This window comes from Akebia trifoliata, chromosome 2 (genome assembly GCF_017979445.1).
Source record: "Akebia trifoliata isolate Shusen 1 chromosome 2, ASM1797944v1, whole genome shotgun sequence".
NCBI lineage: Eukaryota > Viridiplantae > Streptophyta > Magnoliopsida > Ranunculales > Lardizabalaceae > Akebia > Akebia trifoliata.
This window is the reverse complement of record NC_141376.1, coordinates 29,553,727-29,580,402: the sequence shown is the minus strand read 5'-3', so window position 1 is coordinate 29,580,402 and position 26,676 is coordinate 29,553,727. Positions and strand designations below refer to the sequence as shown.

The window sequence follows — 26,676 nt, the reverse complement described above, 5'->3', positions numbered from 1 at the left end:
CTTAAATCAAAATTCAATTGTAAAAAATATTTTTTTTTTCCTGAAATTTCTGTTTTTTTTCAAAGATAATAGAATTTTGTTTTCTAATTTTATTTTATTTTTTCTCTCATGTTGTATGAGGCTATGAGTTTTTTTCAATTAACTATGCATCAATTTGTTCAATTGTTATAAATTTCTAATTTTGTTTAATGTTATTTTACCATTCTATATCTGAAATGCATATTTCTATATTCTCTAGCATATGTAATTTTTTTTCTAAGTTTGCCAATGTTTTAACCAAGTTTTTCCACATTTTTTAAAGTTTTTTTTTTTCCTGATTTATTCACTTTATTACTATGATCTCCATATACATCTAAGTCTCACCCCCAAAATCCCAAATTATTTTTTAAGTGGGTGCTGTGAGCATAAATGACAGGTGCATAGAGCCAAGATCATATATCTGTAATATGAAGAAAAGTACATGGGTATTATTGGGTTTTTATTAAAGCAGCTTGTATATCACGTTCACCATCCACTCCTATGCAAGTTTTAACCAAGTTTTTCCAATTTTTTTGAAGTTATTCTTTGTTGAATTATTCCTGAATCGCGACTTATTATTATGATCTCCATATACATCTCGGTCTCACTCACCACCCCAAAGAAGAAAAATCCCACATTATTTTTTAAGTGGGTGCAGTGAGCATAAATGGTGGGTGCATATTGATCATATATATCTGTAATATGAAGAAAAGTACAGGGGTATTATTGGGTTTTTAGTAAAGCAGCTGGTATATCTCTTTAACCATCCACTCCTGCTGCAGAGTGAGGTCTCTCAGTCTCAGCTGCAAAACCATTTAATCCACAAAACCCTCCGAAGGTATTTTTACGATTATCTCTTTATCGCTCTTTCGTCTAAATAAATATTTCGATTACGTTTCCTTTCTGTTTGTTGGATGAAATCGTCATTTAAAAAAAAATCATTTGACGTTTTTAGGGTTTAAGATCTTGATGCTTTAAGGTTTTCACATTTTAGTTGTAAATCCGATTAGGGATTAAAGTTTTAAGGTTTTGGGGGTCTGATGTGGTGATTAGGTTTGAGTTTTTAGGGTTTTTGGTTGCTCATGTCGTTTGATTGGAGACGGGGCTTCTGCTCCATGAACGATTTTCTCTCTCTATTTTAATTTATTAATTATTGTCTTTTATTTTTTCATTAATTACTTGTTTTGTGTAAGATTGAGGTCTGAATTTCATGGTTTTGTCTGCCGTGCTTAACTCGACTATGTTTATATATAAAATGTAAATGGAAATGATTTGTGTTTCTTTAGGGTTTTAATGTTTAAATGGTAGGGTATATTAATTCGCCAATTAATCCACACCCATATTTTTTTATTATTATTACTGTGTTATAGTTTGTCTGTTTCTTGAAACAATGGAAAATAATAGGAGTGGTCCAGGACCAAATAGATTTAAACTGGTTTTTTTTTTTTTTTGGGAAAATTAATTCCCCATGGAAGTTGATTTTCACGTTGGTGTGGGAGAAAACATTTTCTCATCCCTTCCCAAGAAAATACAATTTTCTTGATTGGAACTGATTTTGAAAAACTTTCCACTCCTATATAAGTGATCGGCTCACCATCAATCCATAATAGCAAATGAAACATGTCCCTTTTCTTGTGCACTGGGTGTATATACTATTATTTGTATTATTATAAATTTATAATCTTGTCGATTAAGCTAATTTTTGTTTGAGGAACAAGAAAAGCCCCATATGACGGAACAATGAAAATGTTGCAGGAGAGCATCTTGCAAATTACCTGGATGCATTTTGGTTTAATTGATTTTTCTTCACGGTAAATGTGCTAGTTAAATTCCAATCAGTAATATGGGCATAAAGTGACCTTGTATTTTTTTGGATTACCCTGTGGTGTACCTATGTACCCATATTAGACAAATTGCCAATTTATAGATGTTGGTTTTGATGCATAGGTCCACCAAGAGGTTAGGCTAAATATTCAAAGGTTTGTTGGGGGTTGTGATTGTATACCACATTGCATTTTGATTTTTGATGATTTACTTAGATATCAGGCCCCAGCTAGATGATTATTTGGACCAAAATTCAGCTTTAATAGATGATATTAAACGACCAAGTAATTATATTAGTATGTTAATTTTAGATGGCCAAGAACAAATTGAAAAGAATCTCAAAGGAATAGTGATTGTGAGATATTTAGGATTTCTGATCAAGCTAATCTTTGGTTGACGTGGTCTCTTGCACGGGCTCCATTGATCCAGTAATTGAAATCAACACTATTGTATTTTGTAAGATAAGGACTGCGATACATGTAATGGAGCTGGTTTTCCCCAATTTCCTATCACTTGTATTAAAATTAAGAATGTGAATCTGTACTTTAGTAACTTGGTTAGCCCTTTAAACCCTAGGCTGGGGGATGTATCATGTGGAGTAATCTTTTGTACGTACACAAAAAAAAAAAAAATGTATTTGACCACCATTAACTGAAACTATCTACCTAATATTGATCTGCTTTGTGGTTTCTAGCCGTTAAATTTGATTTTTTCATTATGGGTTAGAACTAACTCCATGACCTATTAAAAAAGCAAATGGAAAACAAAAACTTAAATCCACAGAAATCACAAATTAGGCTCGACTTTGGTATGTATAGCTGAAACAAAAGGTGGGCCAATGCATTCATGGTGAATGGTGATAGAGCCTAAAAGAATGTGTCACGTGTCTTGCAATGGAGACTTGGAGTTGAATAGCTAACTCCATGGAGTACATAGTATAAATTTATAAAAATAATAGAGATTTGAGGTAGTAAAGCTGCCCCACGTGGCTTCTCTTTCCTTCTACTCTTGATAAACTCTAGACCAAACACACACAAAGACAGGCTAAACGATTTTTTATTTTATTTTTCTCTCAAACCAAAGAACAAGCACAAGCTCTCTATCGTTTTTTTTCTAAGGTGTCGGATATGTTCATTTTCAATGTCTATTTTGTGTCAGTTGTGGTTGAAATAGACATATTTTAACTGAAATGGTTGAAATATGTTGAAAGCACTATAGGAGAGATAAACCAAAGAATTGTTCGGGGTATATGATCCCTCTTTTTTTCAGAATCAGGCATGAGAATTATGTTTTTTTTCCTTACCACCCCTTCATTCAAGTCATTTTTTACTTCCTCTTGTGTTTTACGATCGTCAATTTGCTCCATAGCACTCCTCATTGGTTCTTTCATTGATCTGTGGGTGCGTGCATGTGCTTGTGCGTGTGTGGGTGGGTGTTGGGGTGGGGGGTGGCAGGTGGGTAATTCCAAAATCGGTTTTGCTTCTTTCCAAATGTTGGTTGCCCAACCCCTTTTAGATCCCATGAAAGGATTTTTGGGGCCTCATCTAGTTTGTTATCTGTTGGGGCATTTGGAAGGATAGGAATAGGAAGATGTCTAATTGCAAGTAGGGCGAGTATAAGGTCATTGCTAGTATCTTGGGCGTTTTGTATTTTTGGTGTAAGATGTTTCAGGATTTTAGGGATTTTTTTCATCGAAGACTTTTTGTGTAAGTTTTTATCTTTGTTTTGATGATTAGTGAGGGTGGGCAGGTTTGTTTGTTGTCTCACAGGTTTGCTTTTGCTTCTGTTGGTGCTTTTTGAGTTTTGTTAGGCAGTCTCCTTAACCTCCTTTTGCTTGTTCCTTTCGCTTTTTTTTTTTTTATATAATAAAATTGCTTGATACCTATAAAAAAAAAAAATTACCACTCCTGATTAATTCGTAGTTTTGGTTCTATGAATTCGGTTTTGTTGGGGAAAACTTTGGTGGTTTGGGGAGGGAGGGAGGGAGGGGGGGGGGAGGGAGGGGGGGGGGGGGGGGGGGAGAAGTCTTTGGAGGAGAGTAATAGTTGATAAATATGGGGTTAAAGGGAATGGGTAGGAAAGTGGTCTGGCAAGAAAAGCAATGGGGTGCGGATTGTGGAAGGGTATTCTTAAAAGGTTTGTCCTTTTTAAGAAAAGAGTGAAGTTTAAGGTTGGGAGAGGTACTAAGGTGAGATTCTGGGAGGATTGTTGGTGTGGGAATGGTCCCCTAAAGGACTTGTTTCCGGACCTTTTTGATTTGTCTTTGAAAAAAACTCATTTTATCGCGGTCTTCAAGACTTCTGAAAATGGCATGACAAATTGGGATTTTGGGTTTAGAAGAACATTTAACGATTGGGAGGTAGACATGCTAGGGAGGCTAATTGTTGTGGTGGAGAATGACTATAGGCAAAGCTCGTAGGAAGACGAGATTATGGGAAGGCACTAGGGATAGAAAGTTAACGGTTAAATCTTTGTACGAGGGTATTGCCCCTAGGAGCGCAATCACTTTCCCTCACTCTTTGGTTTGAGGTCATAAGATACCTCCTACGATATCTTTTTTTCTTTGGTTGGCAACGTTAGGGAGACTTGCAATGGTAGATCAGTTAATTAAAAGAGGTTTTATTTTTCTGAATCGGTGTTGTATGTGCGGTTCTCAGGCATAAACAATAGATTATCTTTTTATTCATTGTCGGGTGGCTCATCACATTTGGTCACACTTTTTGTCTTTATTCGGGATAGTGGGTTGCTTTTCTTGTTCCGTCAAGTCGATTTTGAAAGCTTGGATGCCTTGGGGAAGGTCTTTTTCGTTATCGATGCCGATTCTTTGGTCCTTGGCTCCATTTGCAATATGTTGGGGCATTTGGAAAGATCACAACCGATGCATCTTTGAAGGGAAAGTTTCAACAGTGGAAATATTAGTTCTTTCTATTTTGGAGTTTATGTTTGTTCTCTTGGTGCAAACTTTATAAGGAATTCAAGGGGATTTTCTTTGAGGATTTCGTTGTGCGATGGGATAGGGTGTGTTCTTTGTCGTGAGTGCATTTTGTTGTTTGTGCGTCTTTGTTTGTTGTATTTTCGTGCCTTTTGTTGTGTCTCTTCTCTTTGTATTGGGTGAGTTTTCTCGACCCCTTTGTTTTATTTTCGTTTTAATGAATTTATCTTTATCGATAAAAAAATAATAATAATTGAAGTTCCCTTGTTTCCTCTCCTAGTTACACCCATATTATGAACTTCTTGTTCCTTGTGTGTTTAACATTCAATTCCATAAGCATGGATGGCTAAGTTGTTGTCTTATTACATTTTATCATTTGTTTGATAAACTCGAGTTGATTACATAGTACTTTATAAGCACACCTCGACCTTGGCCACCATAATTAATTCCACGGGTCACACCCTTTTTAATCTTCTCATCTTTGAACCTACCCATCAATATTAAGTAACATCTCTTCTCTAGGAGTATTCTTACTAAAGTTGAACTGCACATACTTTCTTGCTCATCTCAACTTAAAACACTTTGTTTCTAAGGTATACCTTTCTAGTTCTAGTTTGAATTTATTCCTCTACTTCCATTGACCAACACTATATGGAATGCAAATAATATTAGCCAGAGATTAGTTTAATACAACTACATATTCATGTCCTTTCATTTTCATTGGACCCCGTTGAGTTGTGAAAAAAATCATGTTACTTAAGTGCTTTAAGGTAACCTGCATACACATACAGCCACATGGGTTGTTCATTTACATGAGAAGTGGTTTCACTTCTGGGCATTCTAGGACTCTCTGTAAAGGTTTCTGCAACTAAGCCTTTTTTCATGCAAGATAAGATAAAATTGCAAATCAAAGGATATGGTGGGAATTACAATTATATGGGAAAAATCATTAAACTTTTGGTCTTCATTCTTCCTATTTCATAACAGGTATTTTCCTTAGCCTAAATTTTAGAAAGATGAAGCTTCTTAGTTACATACAAAGGTTTGCATTTTTAGATTTCTTTCAGACTCCCAGCCATCTATTGCATTCCTTATTTGTCATGGATGATGGGCAATCTGTGGCTGTTGGGGATACTTTGTTTTCGTTTTGATTCATTTTACTTGTATAATTTCTGTTGCTATTTTTTCTTTTCAATTGTTGTCGTTCTTTAAAAAATTCTCAACTTTTAACTCTGAATTTTCCTTTATCTGAAGTTGTCCTGTTACTGACTCATTTTCATTTACAATACAGATGAACCGGGAGAAGCTCATGAAGATGGCCGGTGCAGTTCGCACCGGTGGAAAGGGTAGCATGAGAAGGTCTGCTGAATTCTTTTTTGATTCTCCCTTGTGCATGCAAATATTTTAGTTGGAGCAGTCTGATAAAGCGTTTTTTTTTCTCTACATTTAATAAAGAATATGTAAGCTTATCAACACACACACACGCACACCAACGCACGCACGCACACACATGTAGATAAAACTTCATTTATATATATGTAATAAAACTCAACGGTGGATCCCACTCTACTATAGTTTTGTGAGGTATAAAGATTGAGAAAAATGAGTATGGTCCACATAACCCCACTTTAATGTCTTTCCTCTTATCCCCCTTCAACTTTATTGTTTTTTCCTCTCCCCCACTTTACCTCCACAGAGCATGCTCGTGTTGTAGCCATGGGCACAGGATGAGCAAACTCTAGCATATATACGGGAAAAGGTTGCATGGTCTGAAGGACCATGTAGAGCCTGGACCGTGGGTCATGTTTGGTCCATGTGCTCTGCCATGTTGCTGTTGGTCTAAATGCACCTCACCCCTACATTTTTAGTGGTTAAGATCAGTTTTGAAAAAAAAAATTCATATTTTTTTGGGTCATATCTAAGACTTTGAAAATGGATGGCTGCTAAACACTCAAATTTAAAATTAAAATCCAACGGTCAAATCAAATCTTTTTTTAATTCTGTTTTTTATTTTATTGGAATTTTATGCTCTATAACATTGTGTTTTTGGGTATCACATGGACACATGATCCATATAGATAGGTGGTCCTTTGGTCCATATAACCCCATCTCTCTCTCTCTCTCTATCTCTCTCTTTCTATATATATTGTTTATGGTTAATAAAGTGTTTTTTTCCCCTTTGATTAATTTGATTCTCTATACTCTACCCATATCTCTTAGATTTTCGTTTGGAAATAACCCATCAATGGAAAAGGTCATTATTTTCTAATAAGTCTGCCTAGCCTTACTAAGTTAGAAGGATTTCACTCTTACCAAGTGTCCTTGGACTCACCTCTTGGCATCCCAAAACATGATCTGATGCTTCAGGGTTTTAGAGAACGGAATTCTATGAATTTTTATTTTTTTTTATTTATAAAAAAAGTTATTTTTTACAGTTGAATTTCATTTTTAAGTTTGGGGATTATGTTGAAGTTGGGTAGCCATCCATTTTGAAAACCTTAGATCTAGTTCAAAAGAAATGGTCTTTTTAATTTTTTTTATCTGAGTTTTTTTTATGAGACTTAAGAGGGTTGTGTTGGAACCAAAACCCCGCCTTCTTACTTACCCCTATAAAATAAAAATTGTTGCTAGTTGTATTGTTAAATCTTAAATTCATTTTTCTTCATGTCCATGTGTACGAACCCATTCTCCCACCCCCCCGCCCCCCCAATATTGCACTTCACATTGTACTTGGAAGTTTGCATTCATCAGTTTTTTTTATTATCATACATTCTTAACCGCAGAAAGAAGAAGGCAGTTCACAAGACTACAACCACAGATGACAAAAGGCTCCAAAGCACTCTTAAAAGGATAGGTGTTAATGCTATTCCTGCTATTGAGGAAGTTAATATTTTCAAGGATGACATAGTCATCCAGTTTCTAAACCCAAAAGGTAAAACCAACTGCAACACAAAAAGTTTACATAGATGCTGTGTGTATTCCTTGTAGTTCTGTTACAAACACTTATAATTCTTCCATTTCAGTTCAAGCCTCAATTGCTGCCAACACTTGGGTTGTTAGTGGCTCTCCTCAAACGAAAAGTACTCTCTCTCTCTCTCTCTCTCTCTTACACACACACATTTGTAAATGTCAATGTTCATGTATTGTGTCCATTTCTCTACCGACATGAGATATGTGACTGGGCTTGGTTCACCAATAATGGGCTCTATAAATCCCAATGCATCCATCAGTAACTGGGATCCAGAAAGGTGTCCCCTTCCTATTCTATAAGAATGGTGTCCACATGGCAAGTTTTGGTTAGTGTTTAAAACAAACCGGGCTCCTAAACAAGCAGTGTGCATGCAGTCCTATGTGTTTTAAATCCAACCAAAACGTGACACGTAGGCACCCTATGTTGCTATTGGAACAAGACACCGTTCTGGATCACAACTCATTTTTGGCAGCCCAAGCAGCACTTTGTACTTCATTTCTTTAGAGTGACTCAAGCTAACATTTTAATTTTTATGCTCTAGAATTGCAGGATATTCTCCCTGGGATCATCAACCAATTAGGTACGTACACTTTCATCTAAAAATTTCTACTCCCGTCATCCAACTCCAAAGTTCGAAATTGTTGGTACTGTTTTCTGGATGCCGATACTCAGTTTACTGTTACTATAAACCACATAATTCTCATGGTTGTTCCAGTAGGTCTGTTTACTTTGGATTTTCCATCGAAGCACCATGTGATTGCAATCTTTCCAAAAAGTCAGATAGGAAATCATAGATTTGGCCATCCATTTCTCCTTCGGTTCTCGAGCTTTTCCATGGACCCACTATTATGGATATCTATCTAAGTGGACCTCACTCACTTTATCCCTACATAAAGAGGGGTTGGGATTGAATCCTCCCTACGAATATCAAGGACTATTTTTAACTTTATTTTCTTTCTTCAAATAATACCCTTCCAATTTTATCGCATTTCCTCTTGTACCCTCTTTTCAAGAATACGCCTCCAGCTTTATTGTCTTCTCTTTTACCCTCTTAAACCCCAAAGAGGATGCCCTTGCCTAGTGTAATTCTATTGGGGAACTTAGGGGTTGATGCACACCTGAAATGGATGGTTGGTGGACCCCTGCACAAATTGAGGCTCATGATATACCCCTCAAGAACATCGGGGTCAAGTGATAATGATGACATTTGGCATTCTTTTTTATTTTAATTTTTTTCCTTCAGGGCCAGATAACTTGGACAACCTTAGAAGGCTCGCCGAACAGTTCCAGAAGCAGGCACCGGCTGCAGGAGCAGGAGCAGGTGCAGGTGCGACACAAGAGGACGATGATGATGATGTCCCGGAGCTTGTGGAAGGGGAGACATTTGAAGCTGCAGCTAACGCCTGACAAACTTCTCAAAAGTTTTGGAGGGAGCTTACCTTCTTCATCCCTTCCTGTTTTTTTTTTTTTTTTTTTCTTATATTTCAAACCATTTCTTTCATGCTACTTTTTCATATATTTCTCTTTTTCTTGTGACATGCTAGAAAACAAGTATGTTTGGTAAGAGTTCATTCAGTCAAACCTTGACAGTGTATTTGATCAGCTTGCAAGAGCACTCTCTGCCTGATATGGGAAAGTATGTTTTTCGCACTCTTACTTGGAATGTGTTTACCTATCCTATCCCCACTTCATGTTATGGTATCTCCCTGGTGATGGTGATTGAGGGTAGTTAGTAGTTATAAATCCAAATTTTTACAAAAGAGGCTCGGATGCTGGTTACTTTTTAAAGGCATTCTGTTTTTTGGAAGGAAAAGGAGTTGCATTCTTTATCCATTGTCATCGCACACTCATCTTCTTACTTTGGGAAGCTTTAAACTTGAGGAATCATCTGCTTTCGTGTTAGTTGGTTATGATCGAAGCACATGACATTAATCAAACAGCTATTAAGAGTTCTATCATCTCTTCACTTTCCAGGATCATCCCAAGAAATATAAAAAAAAAAAAAAAAAAAACCTTCGTGTATTATGTATATCATAGAATGTTAGAAATTAGGGTCATGTTTGGCAGCCAATTATTTGGCCAATATGTTTTGTTTTACATGGGTTAGAAGTTTTGGATTGGACTGATTTTTGGTGATGAATGATATCTTCACAAAAAGTCAAGCTCATTTTGAATTTTCTATCCTGATATTTACAAGTTGAAGAGTCATAGACCATTGCAAGTAACTTGTGATGGGATTAGAAATTTTGGAATGAGCCCAATCCGAAACTTCTAATCCATGTAGTACACAACATGTGTTGGCCAAAATGTTGGCTGCGGGACACAACAAATAATGGTACATTTAGAGAGGTCAAGTTCTTTTAGAATATAGTCGATAATCTTGGAGCATGTTTGTGTGTACTTTTTCAAGACCCTTATGAAAACTGGTTTACTCGAGATCCAGCCTGTTTTACTTGTGATATAGGCCAATTCTGATTGAAGACTTGGTCGGTCAAGTTGTGTATTATATGAAATGTACATTCTGTTTTGGTAAAAATAGAAAATGAATATAAATTTAAAAATATTTGGTAATTTAGACATGCAACCCCACTTTTTGGTGAATGTCAGAGATGCACTCTTGGTTTTGAAACTGATGACATGCCCACCTTGATCTCAGTCCTCTATTTAGACTGATAGGAAAATACCCAGTCTTCAAACTCTAAATCCTTCTGCTTTCTCATCTCAAAACCAATCATCTTGACTCTCTTAGTGAAATTTTTAATCCCCATCTTCAACATCGAAGATTTTATCCACTTCAACATTCAAACCTTAAAGAAAGACACTTTTTTTTTTTTTTTTAGTAAAAACTAGGGATTTGTAAAATGGGTTTAAGGTAAGGTGTATAAAACAATGAATTAGAAACAGTTGAATAGATTAAAGTTATCAAAGAGGTTAAAGAATTTGAAGAAATCGATTTTGGGAGAAGAACAATAAAATAATATTTTTGAGTACTATAAAAAATGATGATTTTTTTTTTATTTGTTATAGAGAAGAACTCTTTCAACAAGGGTAAAGTAGGTAACAAAAAAGATGACTGAATTTATGAAGAAAAATCAATGGGTTTTGGCCAGAAGTTGAAAACTGAGGTAAAACTCTAATATTCACAAAAAGGGGCTGGCAGACCATGTTTAAAACACCCAAAACATTTTTTAAGATTAAGAAAATAAAATATAGAGTAGAAATGGGTAGATTATTTAGCCTAAGATTCATGGTTTTGAAACTATGGCCCGTATAAAATAACCATAGCCCACTAGTTAAAGTTGATATGAAGGTGGTGGTCCTGATGAAAGCTGGCATCAACTTAATATTGACAGACAAACATAAAGAGGAATGAATGTAGAAAGCGAAATTAGATCACCAAAAAACTATTAATACAGTCAATTTCCAAAGAAACAAAATATATGATAGATCATTAAAGGGTTTATTTAATGAGTGAATTTATACCAAAGATGGGAATTAGATAAACAACTGAAGCATTAACTTTGAAGACAGGCACTGTCCTAGCTCTTTTTATGCCACAGTTGAAGGAGAAGAAAATTCATCTTTAAGATTTGTAGAATCAGTGACATCAGACGATGTTCTCTCTCTCTTTTTGTTTTTTTTTTCTTTCTTTTGCTGCTATGGACAGTCCTTAGTGTAACCCATACTCGGATTGAAGAAGAGACATTAAAGATCTCTCTCTATCTCTCTCGCCCACTCTCCAGTCTCAATTTGTGTCAGATCTTGTCAACTTCCCTTCAAATAAATTGGGGATGTTCCCTACCTACTCTCCTCCAAAGCTCATCCTCTTCTGTTTATGGCTAGAGTGAAATATATGAGTATCATTGAGCCCATGCTGGACCTGCAATGCCAACAAAAATTAATTAACTATTTAACAAAGTTTCTTTTTTAATAATTAACATAAAGTTGTTTTGGTTGCTAATAAATCGTTAAACAATATTGTTAAGAGGGAAAAAGAAAAGTTAAATTTCCTCAGCAAATTTTTATCATCACATACGATTCATACAATTAAATGATCTTCATGTATCGAATTATTTATTTTTGCCCCATCAAACCTCAATCATTCCCTTACTGAGAACAAATCCACTCCACGTCTCTAAATTTTTGCTCCAAATTAATATCTTCTCCTTTAAACCAATTTGAACTCCAACCGGCTCCTCCTCTAAAACATTAATTCTCTAAAAAACTATTCATTCACTTGAAAAAGTTGAAAAGTCATGGGGACAAAAAATGTATTTAAAAAATGTTCCATAAAAAGTGAAGGTCAAAATGGGTATTTATGAAAAAAAAAGAACAAAATAAGTATTTAGAAAAGGTGAACAGTGATTTAGAGATACTTCAAAATTTCTGAAGAAAAGATCACTATATTTGGAGACGTGAACAATGATTTGGATGGGATTTCTCTGAAATAAAGACCGTCACAAGTTAGATTCTGATCTCTGTCTAAAAATTAGAGTTTTAAAGACCGGTTGAAGTTGCTCTAAACCATGATTTCTGTGCAACTAGGACAAGAGAGAGAGAGAGAGAGAACTGGAGTGTCCATTTTACTTTTTGGTGCATTATAGATAATTTCATCAAGGATACATACACAAAAAATTAATTCCGAAAACGGTAAATTTACCGTTTTTGGAATTAATTGCTACAGTGTACCATTTTGGTAAATAGTTGAAAAGTTGTGCATGTTTTAGTAAATCTGCCAAAAAAAAAAGAAAAAAAAAAGACAGAAATCAATGCCAAAGATATTTTGACATCATGAGCCCACGCCACATCTATGAGTACATTACTTGGCTGGGGCATAGTGGATGTGTAGTATAATTTCTTGATCTGTAATAGTAAATTCAATATCAGCAACAGCAATATGCTCTACATGTAATCAATGAATGTTATAATTATCCTGGAATATTCAACATGCCACCCACCATAAGCAAATCATCCTTTTCAGTCATTTTTTTATTTTTTGTTTGTTGGATTTAGTATTAGTTAATTTTAGAGAGATTCTATTGTCACACCAAATTTTGGTAACACCACCGCAATTCATAAGTAACTCACCAAAGAATTAACACACATCTTGGTGTGCAGTTAGTAAAGGTTTGTGTGGTAATAGAAGCTCTCTAAATTTAACTAGGGGTGAAACTTTGTTTGGTTTGGTTCGGTTTGAGGTCAAATTGGGAACTGAACCGACATAGGTCGGTTCCACTAAATAAGAACTAGAACCAAACCAAATTCCATTGGAACCAAACCCACCCAAATCGAATTAAAGTCGGTTTGGTTCAGTTCGGTTCCACGGATTGCAAATATTTTATAAATTGTAAGTAATAATTTTTTAATGAAAAAATAAACATAAAATATCATATAATAAATAACAAATCTATCCATAAAAAATCATTAGTTTATCCATAAAAGATCACTAATCTACGTACTAACTCTTAAAATAATTCATAATAATTATAATATACATATATATTTAATTATTGCATTGGGGTTCGGTTCTCAGTTTGGTTCAGTTCTATACAAGCTTGATCAAGAACTGAACCAAATTGATCGGTTCTCCATTTTCATACTGCAACTTGTTCCAAACCGAACCACACCACCCCAAAACTATCGGTTTGGTTCAGTTCTCGATTTGAACCGGACCAAGTTGCACACCTAAATTTAACAACCCATCAAGGTAAAGTCCAAATTTACAAGCACATGTGCTACTTGCAAGTCGAAATGCAAGCCCAAAGCATTGTTGATTTATGCTAAGTCACTCTTGCTTCATTTTATACTGATTTATGAAAAAACTAAATAAATGGCATTCGAATAGAACAATCATATGTACTTACACAGTCGCAAAGATGAGAAGGATCTTCCTTGGATTAAGGGTTATAAGCCGATTAAATCTCTTACTCCGTCCATCCATTGTGTCTTGGAGATTGGAGCCATTGAGGGTTGCTGTGACTGGAACAAGAGCTTTGTTTGTGATCAATGGCTCCAGATGCGAATTCACTGCAAACAATTGCAAACACTGTTTAGAGCAAAACAGAAAAAATTAAAATTGGAAACCCACATTTTCAGATCCACATAAACTTCCTTGTTTATATCCCTCACTAGCTCAAATGTTAACATAACCAAATGAATACAATCCTCCAATCTGTTTCTTTGTGATGGTTAAGATCAATATCACAACTTATCAAAACTAACTTACTCAACGTAAATTAATGACTATAGAAGGAAAGAGTGACAATTTCCCTATCAAGCCTTAGATATAGTCTTGATAGCAATTACATAAACCATAATGAATTATGGAAAAGAAAACAGGTAATAATACCTTTAACTAATATTTTTTTTGATGCTTCATCTATTTCCTCTTCGTCGTTGCCACATCGTCTCTCCATTCGACAAGAACCTTTGCGAGAGAGCACTCTCTGTAGAAGAAAACAGACAAGTTTACAGTGTTGGAATAAACAGAAAGGTTTCAAGATTCATTAATGCATATTAGCTACTCACAGTCATTTTTGGGCTTCCCGAGCTTATATCCGAAGATTGTACCAAGCTCTCAATATCCAATACCACATTAGTACTTTTATCCATACTCATAAGTTGACTCTGCTAAAAAATAACTTTGATAATAAGAAAAAGAACAGCTTGAAAGTTAATTTAGCTTTCCAAATCACAAAGGATTATGTTGCAGATACTTATCTTGAGTTCCTAATTGTGTTTTTTCATCACTAGATCAAGTTTCTTTATGAAGAGATCCAGTAAAGTTGATTCAACTCATTGAGTTATACATGTACTCTACAATTTCTACATATTGACTCCCAACAATTTTTACTTTTTTTGAATTAATATATATATATATATATGTATATATATATATATATATAAAACAAATAGCAAATATAATTGATTCCAACTAGCCTTACTAAGTTAAGATTTCAACTCTTTGTTAAACTCATCTTGTGTCATTAAAAAACATGATCCAATGCCAAAGGGTTGTGTAGAGGACAAAATTCGATGAATTTTGAAAATTATTTAAAATAAAAAAACTTAATTTTTACCATTGAATATTAATTTTAAATATGGGGGTTCCATGGAAGTTCAGTAGCCATCCATTTTCAAAACCTTGGATCAAGCCCAAAAATAATTTTTGTTGATCATTTTTTTTTTTTTTTTGTGGGGGGTGGGGGGGGGGGGGGGTGGAATCTAGGTTTTTCCATGAAATCTAGAGGGCTGTGGTGTTGGATGGTCAATGTGGTAATCCATTTGAGCTCAAGGACCCTTAGTAAGGGTTAAAATCTTACTATGTTAGTAAGGAAAGTGTTTTGCAATATAATATTACTGAGTATTACATAGGAGATATTCTTCACATGAAGTACAACTCACCAAAGATCAAAAAACCCAAGCAAATGTTGAAGATTTAGAATGGATTAAAAAAATGGGACAAGTTGTGAAGTGTAATTATAGTTTAAGACAACATTAATAAAACTAGTAAGTAGTACAGCTATATAATAATCATTACTGATGAAACCTAGAAAAGTGGGCACCAACTACTACCTCTCTCCCATGTGAGTAACCTAAGAAAAATAATATTTTGGTGAAATGGGTATGTTTCCCTCTCGAAGAGTGTGTGTGTGTTGGGGGGGGGGGGGCGGGGGTTAGTGGGAGATACAATTAAAATAAGTTAATTTGCTCAATTTTGTAGTTAGCTGTATTGTTCACTAAATATTTAGTCTATAAAATTTCTTGTTCTACAGGTAGAAAATAGTTTAAATAGTACAAAGATTCCACCATTTTCTTCAAAACTCTTAATGCTAGTGACCTAACTATGAAGCTTACTTGCCTATATTAATAATAATTTAAAAAAAATAAAAAAATAAAAATAAAAAAGCAAAAAAAAATTATGGTACACTTAGGTGATGATGTCAGTTCTAGATATAATTGAATAAAGGGATAAGATTTGTTGAGTGGAGCCCAGATATTTGAGATAAGGTATTTATAGGTCCCACACCCATCCAGCTGCTCAAATTATTTAATATAATACCAACCATGCCCATGCTTTGTTCAATTTTATTTCTATCCACCCTGGTAATTGAAAAAAAAAAAAGAAAAAAGAAAAAAGAATACATTTTAAGGTGTTTTAGACATACTCCATGTTTTTTGCCGAAATGTGACATACCCTTGTTTTCAAACTGATCACATACAGCCCTTGATCCCAGTCTACGTTGGAAGACTAACAAATTGACTTGAAAACCCTCATCTTCAACCTCTAACTAGAAATCCTTGATTTTCAAGCTCTTGAACCTCTACGACAAACTATTCTTAACCTATTAAAAAACTTCTAAATTTTCTAAAAAAAATCCACTGTCTTCTACTTTCTAAAGCTTCAATTTTGTTGAGAATTAATAGAGAAATATCAAGGGTTTTTGACAAGAGGTTGAAGATGAGAGTGTTTAAGTCATTTTTGTTAGTCTTCTAGAGTAGAACAAAGTCAAGGTGTAGTCTAAATATTGACCAAAACGTTGTGGGGGTATGTCTATATCACAAGGGTACAGAATTTTATCAAATCAAAGTGTCTAAATTGTGGGCTTCAAGTAGATGATTTGTCATACAAGCAACCAACCAATTGTTTTATTTGAGACAGCCAGAACTACAATATGGGAGTCTTAATATAATTATAAGTCTATATATCTTATAGTAAAATCATCCAACAAACCTGACTTTTGGTAAAGCACAATGATCATACAATTTAGGTCCAGAAGATTATGAACCATTTGTATAATGGAAAATTACCATAACAATATTTACCTAAAGTAATTTAAAACATTGGATTGTCCAACATTTTCTGAAATCACTTCAGCTAAAACCTTGGATAGTCCAACAATTTTAGAAAACATTGGATAGTCGAGAGTTTTAAATGTACTTTTGAAAAAATCACTAATTTTAACAATAAACACTAAAATCAAAGTTGTTTGGACAATTTCACCTACCAATAATAGGCAACACCATAAGCAGGAATACCTAACGTCCTCGACCAATTGAGTCAAATTTGGTTTAGATTTTGATGAAATCCATCTCTTGATGGATCAATAAATGGGTTCTACAATCCCAAAAAGTCAATAAAATTGGATAATCAAACAACTGCGATCATCAAATGGGTTGATATTTAATATAGAAAATCTAAAAGGTGGGGACCCTGAGTAATGGGGCCCACCCTACATGAATAGTCAATTAAAATGACCAAACAACTACAATAGTAAACAAATGGTGAGGGTTATGTTAGTCTCACCTGCACAAAAACTTCCCCCATTTCAAAGAAGCTAGTAAGAAAACCTCACGAGACAAAAAGCTCTTAAGAGAAAGGTTGAAGAACCTCTGCACCAATCAATGAAGAAAGGAAATGAGTTCATTATAGATTTTCCATAGAGTAAAGCTTACACACCCCTTTACTTGTAAAGGGAAATACTTTTTAATGTAACATAAAACATCGAAAATGACATATACAACCTAAAGTGGTCCATCTCACAATTTTTATTTTCCCTTTTGAAGGTAGTTTTGATCATATAGTGGTAGGTTGGCATCTAACAAAGTTTGGGCCCATTTATGTACTGTAGATTACACCATGTTGGACAATACAAACATCCTGTATTCGGTTGTATATTGAACCCTACAATTGAAATTTACTTTTGATATGGATCTACTTCTAGTTAAGATGTGGACTAATCACAAAAATGCCACGTGTATACTCTTTGGGGCCTACTAATATAAGCTTTTTATTGGGTGTTTTCTAGCCGTTAGATTATTAAGGGATTAGATAACAAAACAGGATGACTTCCCAACCATTCGATTTGATTGTTGGAAGATAAACAGAACTGTTATTGGCACCCCAACTTTTAATTATTACACCCTAATTTTTTAAATTATTTATCTCACCCCAATTAAAGATTAAAGCACACTCTTAAAACATTACAAAGTTTTAGCTCATATTATAATCTCTACGTTATAACACTCACTTCAAACAATATCAGTAGTTATTATAACTACGATTAAGCTTGCTCGTATAAAATTTTAAACCAAAAAATTCGAAATCTAACAACCCCCCCCCCCCCTTCCAAAATAAATAAAAAACACAAAAAAAAATAAGAGTTTCTATTGGCACCCCATCCTTTACTTATTATCCATATCAACCATTATTTTCAATTGGGGTGTGATAAGTAAAAGTTGAGTGCTAATAACAATTATCATCCATCAAATTAGATGGTGGCAATTTGTTTTGATCAACTTTCATACAAAAACTCTAAACTCTTGAGTGAATCCTATAGAATGATTTATCATAATTTATCGCATAGATAATGTGCCACGTATACAAATATCATGAACTCTCCATGAGAATCGTACGGCAGCATAGGTAGGGAAGGGGTTTAAAGCGAAGAATGAAAAAATAAGATGGCTTTCTTATAAATTAAGAAAATTGAGAGAAATTTGAATGAATTTATAAGAAATTAGAGATCTTTTAAATTAATTACAAGCCTAACAACTACTGGTCAAGAAGAAGAAATACCTGTAAAGGATTAGGAAGTTCTAAAAGTCAATATTCAAGACACGAGATCGTAGGAAAACAGTTAGCGTCCTTAGCAAGAAGAGAAGATGAAATAACTTTTATCTTTCCGAAATAGCTCGGAAATCCTGCAAAATTACAAGAAAGGAAAAAACAGATTATTTGAACTTCTCAATCTCTTCCGCCATTAAAGGTCGCATTTCGAAGCAAATTGCCTCCAAAACATGCAGAGCTCTAAAAAAAACTTAATCTGAAAATCTGAGAAAATAGAACCAAATAAAACCTATCTGAGAAACGCAATTTTCTTTTTTTAAGAAACAGAATTTCATATTTTTTTCCCTAAAATCTTCCGCCATTGAAGAAAACTATTAAGATGGATGAATCTGCATCTAGAAACTGAGAAGGTCGACCTTCAAGCATGAAGAGATTCTGATTTTTAACAAAGTAAAAAAAAAAACAGAGAATCATAAAGATCATTTCGTTCGCCATTAAAACTTACCTTTTATAGATTATCCGAATAAAGCCGATTCGGCGCATTGAAGAAAAACTATAAAGAAATACACAGAGAGAGAGAGAGAGAGAGATTATAACCTCTCTCTAAAATGGAAAGACGAGAAAACGATCCTGATTCCTAGAAAAACGAAAATGTGTGTTTGGCGTTCTCCATTAAAGCGCCTCAGAATCTCAGATACCGAAGCATTCAAGATTTTTTTTAAATATAATAAAATAAAATTTCCAAGACTCACCAACCTAGAAATTTGTTCAACAACTCCCGAGAGAGAGAGAGAGAGAGACCTTTTTTCGAGGCGAGTGGAGGAGAAGAAGAGACACCCCACAGAGCACAGTCGTTGTTCCCAGATTCAATAATTGAAGAAATCAAACCAAACTTTTTCCTGAGATTTCGATCTATGTTCTCGTACGGAGAAAACTGTGTAATACGTACTAGAGGACGTCGAATGCGATCAGAGAGACGTAATTGAAGAAAAACAAAATCGTGAAAATTTAGATTAAAAATGAGACTAAGAAATCAGGATATCGTATCCGAATTGAAAGGTGAAACTGGTTTCTGCACTCGCATTGGATGATCGATTTCCTTTCCCCATTTTTTCTTTGTTTTATTTTACCGCTTCTCTTCTCTGTCTATTTGTTTTGTTCGCTTTCCGTAGTTGAAAATTGAACTGACAGAGCAGATGGTATGCTGTTTGTGTCAGTCAAAACTCTATCTCTTACTTGGGGCTATTTGTAGAGAGAGAAGGTTATACGTTTGCCTGTCAAATGCCCACGTTTAATCATGTAAATCTCTAAATTGCCACCCGCTGTAACTGCCGTCCCAAATTAAATTTTTTTTAATTTGCTAACACGTCTTAAGTTTAAGTTTGGATAGCGATGTTACACCTTTAAAATTCAGACTTCAATAACTTTATTTTTATTTATTTATTTTTTTTTAACATTTCAGAGTTGAAATTTAGAAGTTTTATTGTATCATTGATAGGGACGTTGGATGAAACTTTTGAAATTTGATTTCTAATTTTCAGACTTTAAAAGTGTTACCAAACATGATAATGCAGAATCAAGTTTTTTTTGCTTTAAGATTCTGTGTCTAGGAGAAGTAGAAGTCTAGGGCTTGTTTGGATACCAGGAGCAGAACTACTCTTCCAAAAAACAGGAGCTGAAGTACTCTATGGAGGAGCTGGAAAAACAATTCTGTGCAGAAAGGACGTTTGGCAATCAACTCTGTGAAGTACTAGCAGAAGTACTTTTGTGCTGGAAGTCTGTTTGGGAACCATACTGACTTCTCATGACTTCTAGAAAAAAGACTAGAATATCCTTACATTATACTAGTTACTGTTTTTTATCTTTTAGTGTCATAATATGCCTTCAAACTATAATGTTTTTAACATTTTAACTATAAATATTAATATAATATAATATAATAAATATTAATATAATATAATATAATATTTAAATATTAAATATTAATATAATATGTTTAAATCCATTATACTCAAAATTTTTTAAAAAAAATTGACAGACTGTCTTTTAGTGTCATAATATGCCTTCAAACTATACCTGTTTTTGACATTTTAACTATAAATATTAATATAATATAATATAATATAATAACAATATAATATAATTTAATATTATAAATATTAAATATTAATATAATGTGTTTAAATCCATTATACTCAAAATTTAAAAAAAAAATTGATTGACTGTCTTTTAGTGTCATAATATGCCTTCAAACTATATTGTTTTTGACATTTTAACTATAAATATTAATATAATATAATATTTTAAATATTAAATATTAATATAATGTGTTTAACTATAAATATTAATATAATATAATATTTTAAATATTAAATATTAATATTATGTGTTTAAATCCATTATACTCAAAATTTAATATTAATAAATGTTTCTTTCATTTGTTTTAAGGGCAAATGAATTAGGAATATTTTCATAGAAAATTAATAAAGTTAAGGGTATTTTGGTAAAACGAACCGTTAGATTTTGACTCCCCACAAGATGAGTTTTGAGAATAGGTTTTCTCGACTTCTTCACAAAGAGTAATTTCTTACTCTTGTGAGGAGTAACTCTTCGAAGAAGTTGTTCATCCAAACGACTTCTAACTCCCCGTAAGAGTCAGAAGTAGCCAAGGAGTCCTATCCAAACACCTATCTAGAGTCTACAAAATTGCATCCATGAGAATCTTATTTGTTACATAATCTGACAAAGAAGTACTAAGAAGAGGTTAAATTAACTATATTATTTGATCGATGAGTTAAGAAGAATGAAGGGTGAAATTATCATTTCACTTCATACAATTTTTTGATGTTGTCTTCTTATAGTGGCTTACGCGCTAAAGCAATCCAAGGAAGGCTTCTCAAAAATGCAATTTTGACCTTCCCGCAAAAATTAATGAAGTAGAAGCCGTTACCAACAAACATGCTTTTTTAGCTCAAAATGCAAAAAGCGTTGAAAAAGTTGTAACAAACATATCCTAAGTATAATTGCACCCACTTTTTGAGGCATCTACACCCACTTAGTAGTTCCACCCAAGAACTTAAAATATGTTTGTTAATATACTCACATGGTAAATGTAACAACCAAATACATTTTGTTATCAACTTCGGTTGAGCTTCACAATTCATCCTCGTCATTGTCCCACATAGAACATTATATCGGACCATCTTTGATAAAGAGTTGCTTTGAACCTTACAAGGCATCAACTTTTTTGTTTGTTTATCAACTCTACTTTGTAATGGGAAAAAATGATAGGAATTGATCTAAATTAGGGTTAAAACTATAATGTATATTATTTGAGTGCTTAAAAACGTTGATAAATATTTTTAAAGTATTGATAAGAAGAATTTGTTGATAATATGTTAAATCTATATTATAAAATAAATAAATAAAATCATTTTTGTTTGGTTATATCGACCCTGAAAGGTCGACATGTGTTAAGCCATGTCAACAAGACGCATTTGATATGGATTAAGCCATGTTAAACTATCATGTTTGTAGGCACCCCATTTTGAATAGGCCCCATGTAGACACCCCATTTTTGCATTCGCCTGATTAATCAACTCGTCAACCCGATCGCAACGGTTCCCAATAATGGATGTTTATTCCATTGCTTTATTTTGTTACCAGATATGTTTTAGAAATCCGGATGAGGTATCTTGAACTGACAAAACCTTAGAAACCATGCTACGCTAGGAAAATATGACCTCAGAAACATAAAAATCATCATTTTGCAGACAAAAAGAAGCTTCACGATAAAAATTACTAAATTACCAAAATATCCCTAACCTTAAAATATACCTAGAGCCTACATTGCGCTTAGAAAAACCCTTTCGAACACATAAAACAACAAATCGGAACTAAATAAATCATTTCGTCAATTTTCACAGAATTTGATAAAATTATGAAAATACCCCTCATAAAGTTCACAACCATTTCACACAAATTTTTTTATAAACGACACAAACCAATATTTTCATTGAATTCCTTACGAAAAATTATTTCTAAAACATCTTAGAACATTAAAAACCGACTTAAAATGCGAAAAGTCCTCTCTGGGGGCAAAATGGTAATTTTACAATTTTTATAATTAAAAATTTCGAAATAAAATATTCAATAATTAAAGTGAAACATTAATAAAATTAATGTAAAAATTTGAACTAAAAAAATCGATCAATCGGACTCTCAGGCAAAATTGTTGAGGGTTCGCAAGATATTTCTTTAAGGACCTCTCTATTTGGGGGTCCAAAGAATTAAAGATATAATAGAGGGGGGTTCTCCAAAAAATTAAATTCAACCAAGCAAGACTAAAGTCAAGGTATTAAAGTCAATCAACTAAGACTAACGTCAAAATTAAAGTCAATTAAGTAAGACTAAAGTCATGATATTAAAGTCAATCAAGTAAGACTAAAGTCAAAATTTTAAAGTCAATCAAATAAGACCAAAATTCAAAATCCTAATAGAGTTCTAATTAAATAATAACTCTATTTAATAGAATTATAATTAAAATATAACTCTACCTAAAATAATTTTAATTAAAATACAACTCTATCTAAAATAATTCTAACTAAAATACAATTCTAACTAAAAGAATTCTAATTAAACACTAATTCTATCTAAATCAACCCTTAAAAAAATCTATAAATAGGGGTCCTCACACCCTATTTTCGTATCAAATCATAAACCCTAAGAGAAGTAGGCCAAAAAGCCTCCCTAGCCTCCCATAAACCCTAGTTTTGGAGCTTCAACTCCTTACCTAACACTCATACCTCAATTTTAGCTCAAAAAATACCTAGAAGTCCTTCAAAAACACCCCCAAAATCCATAAACAAATCCGAAGAATCCAGATCTAAGGAAGGGATACCTCGTCTCGGAGATCAGAAATATCAGATCCGGAGACAGATTGAAGCAAGGAATACTGAACAAGGAGTTACTCTGTCAGATCTGAGGGAACGATAAAGTTGTCTTCGAAAAGGTATAATTTCTTAATATTTTTATCTAGGTTTTTTTTAGCAATATGATTTATTTGGAAAATTAATAAAGACCGGCTTTGGCCGTGCGGGGTTGGTGCCTAACACCTTCCAACCCCGTAACGTGATCCCCGGACCCTTTTTTTCTTTCGTAGATTAGTAATGTTTGCCATTTTTAAAGTCAGTTTGGTTCCTAGACCTTAATAACTAGGTGGTGACTCCCAAATCTCAAGGGTCAAAAGCGGATCCGTGCACCCCGTGGATCGAGAGGGCGCTTTCAGTGGCGACTCCACTGGGGACCTTGATGATCGGACTTGGAAAGCCCCAAGTATGGGAAGCATTGCTAGTAGAGACATTTTTATTTTTTTCCTTGCTGTTGTTTATTTTTTATTTTATTTATTATTTTAGTTTATCTGTCTATTTTCATGGCTTATCCTTCTCGTGGCTCTATTAATGATCATTATGTTGAATATTGTGTTTAGCCCATTTTTTATGGTTCAATAAAGGACTATTCGGAATGGCCCTAGATGATGCGAAATTTCAAAGGACATTTTTATTAAGGATAATGGTTAATAGATCATGGGGATCGTTAATTTTTTTGTTTTTTTGTTTTTTTCATTATTCGATTTTTTTAAACACGTATGGATCCATTCTTTAGTCGTGTCATTATTGATTTTTATTTTTATTATTTAGAAAAAAAGATTTTTTTTTTTAGGTATGTGCAAGCAATTTTTTTTTTTAGTCTTTTAATTTTTTTTGGTTAATTTTTCAAAAACAAAAAAACAAAAAAAAAGTAGTTTTGTCATGGTTAGGCGTGCTACCCTATGAACAACAAGGTGCTGGAATGGTTGGGGTGCCCGAGTAATGTTTTTTTTCACACCCATTAACAGCAACGATGTGCTGTTGTGAGTGGTGTGTGATAAGTAAAATCTGTTTTTTTGCTCCCCCCACATCATCTTCTCAAGAGGTTTCATCGTTTTCTCTCAACAGAGACCGATTCGGCCTCTCTGTAGAGCAGTTGGAAATCAATCCAAACTGATTTGAAATTCCATTGAAATTTTCGTTTTCTCATGATTTAAATCGTCCTCTCCTTTTGAAATCGAATTTAACTCAAACGATTTTGTTTAAAAAAAAAATCGATTTCACTTCTCGCCGTCGAAGGAAATGTCGAGTTTAACCAGGTCAAATCGTTAAAGGTTTGAGGTTTGGAAGGCAAGATCGAATCCAAATCATATTTATAATAGTATTTGAAGGTTTTAACTTCGGAGATCAAGCCAATCGACGGTTCTCGTTGCTTCGTTCGATCAAATTACATGGTCGTCTAATCTGAAAATTGTGATTGGTGTTTAGCTTTGAGAAATTCTGCGAGTCTTTCTTCCCTGATCAACTTGTTGTTGTTTTTTTTTTTTTTTTAATGATCGATTGGTGCTCATAGAATGTTAGGATCCAAACTTCACCGATCGACTAGGTTTGAACTTCAAAAGAACTTGCCAATGTTTTGTTTCAAAAAAAAAAAATTGCTGATTTTATTGATTAGTGGTTTAATCTCAGTCAGATTCTGTGGATACATTTGTTGCTTTGGATGAAATTAAATGCGAAATTTACACCTATTATTTTTTAAAGCATTAAATGGGTAAGAAGACTCGGTTTTACTTTGCTGTTTTACGAGTCGAGTTCCCCGGCTAAGTGATGTTTTTTTTGTTTTTTTTTTTAATACTTAGAATTAAGACTAATAGCCCACACTTTGATTGAATAGAGAATGACTATGGATTCTTTGTGAGCGTCATCGACACACCTATTGTGCTAATGTCATTTTGATTGTGATAATTAGTTATTGATTTACATGGAAATTGGGGTGACACTAACAAAAGATGATGTGTCAATAATGATCCATTTATGGGTTAAATTTTTAGGACTTTGTTGTTTAAAAAATAAAAAAAAAGGGATAAAGAATGGGGTTATTTGATTTTAAAATCTTCATCCTAACGAATATCCAGTCATCCTCAATTCAATATGCTTTGAAATTCTGAATTATTTTGGACCATCCGAGATAACCCTTGATTAGAATACATAAGGAAATAATGTTAGATTAAATGCTTGCTTCTAACATGGATATATGCTTGATATGCTTATCTTCAATCATATGATTCGAATGGTGTTGATCTTGATTAAATATTCATGTGATTGAGATGGTGTTTATTTCGATTAAATATTCATGTAACTCAAGTTATAATAATTGGATTGATTGGGCCCATCGGCCCATATGTTTGAAAAAGGCCCCGGGCACACCCCACATTGTTCTGCACACACTACATGCACGTTTACTGTTTTGCACACTTACACGTCCCATATAGCCAACGTGGCACTAGTGCGTGGCCCGGTTTCCTCGGAGATGTGATGCCATTCATGAAAACCACAACTCCATTTACGTACCTTAAGGTATATCAAACTGGGGCATCAATACCGTCTGATCAGGTGATTCTGAGAGGTATATTGATGCACCCAAGCTAGAGCGACCTGAGCCTTTGACCTATTGTGAGCCACACAGTCACATGTCCTGATTGCCAACGTAGTACTAGTACATGGTCGGTCCCCTCGTGGGATGCCAAACCATTTATGAAAGTTACAACTCTTGACCCGTACCCATAGGTATGTGAAAGATAATCTAAGTATATCAATAACACTTCTTGATCAAAACCAGTGCCTAAGCGAGATTTTGCCCCGCTGTACCCTACTGTATGAGGGGGATAAACTACATCTATTCTAGACGAGAGGTATTCAAGTGGGCCCTTGCTCAGCATTGTGCACCACCTCTTAACTGGAGATCGAACTGGCTATTTTTGGCTTCAGAGAAGTGAGTTGAGGTTTCAGATTATCACCTATACAGTATATCAAACCAAGTCACCACGTATTGAAAGGCATATAGGTATGCTTGGGCAAGGGTGGCCAGATAAAAATGTATTGCACGTAGTAAGCCTAGAGTCTAGAAACCTTCCCTGTAAGTCACGACTAGAACTTATCGTGGGTGTTCCCGGATTGTTTATTGAATGAAATTTTTTGATTGATGAATGTATGTGAATGATGTGAATGATGAGATCAGAGTGTATGATTGTCCTCAAGAATAAAAAATGTTGTTTTAAAATGGGTGCACCAACCCGATAAAAAAATTCATTTCTTGCAAAAATTCAATAATGACCCAGTCCACCTCGATCCAACAATCATGATGGACCGGGCCATTTAAATCAAAATGAAAATCAAATTTCAAAAAAAGAAAAATAGTTTACCAGAGGAGAATATTTTCCAAAAGAAATGTTCTCTAGAAAAAATATTTTCTAAGAAAAAATATTTTTCATAA

General features: G+C 33.9%; 2 protein-coding genes across 8 annotated transcripts; one reads left to right on the top strand and one right to left on the bottom strand.

The window, feature by feature from the left end:
* The first annotated feature begins 717 nt into the window (after positions 1 to 717).
* LOC147410076 (basic transcription factor 3-like) lies at positions 718 to 9,401 on the top strand. Of its 2 annotated transcripts, none has more exons than XM_086432271.1 (6): positions 718 to 856; positions 6,066 to 6,133; positions 7,558 to 7,706; positions 7,798 to 7,854; positions 8,287 to 8,325; positions 8,989 to 9,401. In XM_086432271.1, the coding sequence occupies exons 2-6, from the start codon at positions 6,066 to 6,068 to the stop codon at positions 9,150 to 9,152; spliced, it is 477 nt and encodes a 158-aa protein (XP_086288397.1). In that variant the 5' UTR covers positions 718 to 856; the 3' UTR covers positions 9,153 to 9,401. The 2 variants fall into 2 exon arrangements, with proteins under 2 accessions (XP_086288397.1, XP_086288398.1); XM_086432272.1 differs by lacking the exon at positions 718 to 856 and adding an exon at positions 1,774 to 1,829.
* Positions 9,402 to 11,119: 1,718 nt separating this feature from the next.
* Positions 11,120 to 19,522, bottom strand: LOC147410075 (uncharacterized). Of its 6 annotated transcripts, none has more exons than XM_086432267.1 (7): positions 19,072 to 19,522; positions 18,325 to 18,449; positions 17,053 to 17,138; positions 14,274 to 14,375; positions 14,095 to 14,191; positions 13,610 to 13,772; positions 11,120 to 11,625 (listed from the first exon to the last, which is right to left on the bottom strand). In XM_086432267.1, the coding sequence occupies exons 3-7, from the start codon at positions 17,071 to 17,073 to the stop codon at positions 11,565 to 11,567; spliced, it is 444 nt and encodes a 147-aa protein (XP_086288393.1). In that variant the 5' UTR covers positions 17,074 to 17,138; positions 18,325 to 18,449; positions 19,072 to 19,522; the 3' UTR covers positions 11,120 to 11,564. The 6 variants fall into 6 exon arrangements, with proteins under 6 accessions (XP_086288393.1, XP_086288391.1, XP_086288395.1 ...); XM_086432265.1 differs by having other exon boundaries at positions 19,117 to 19,522; XM_086432269.1 differs by having other exon boundaries at positions 14,274 to 14,372; positions 19,117 to 19,522.
* Positions 19,523 to 26,676: the final 7,154 nt, after the last annotated feature.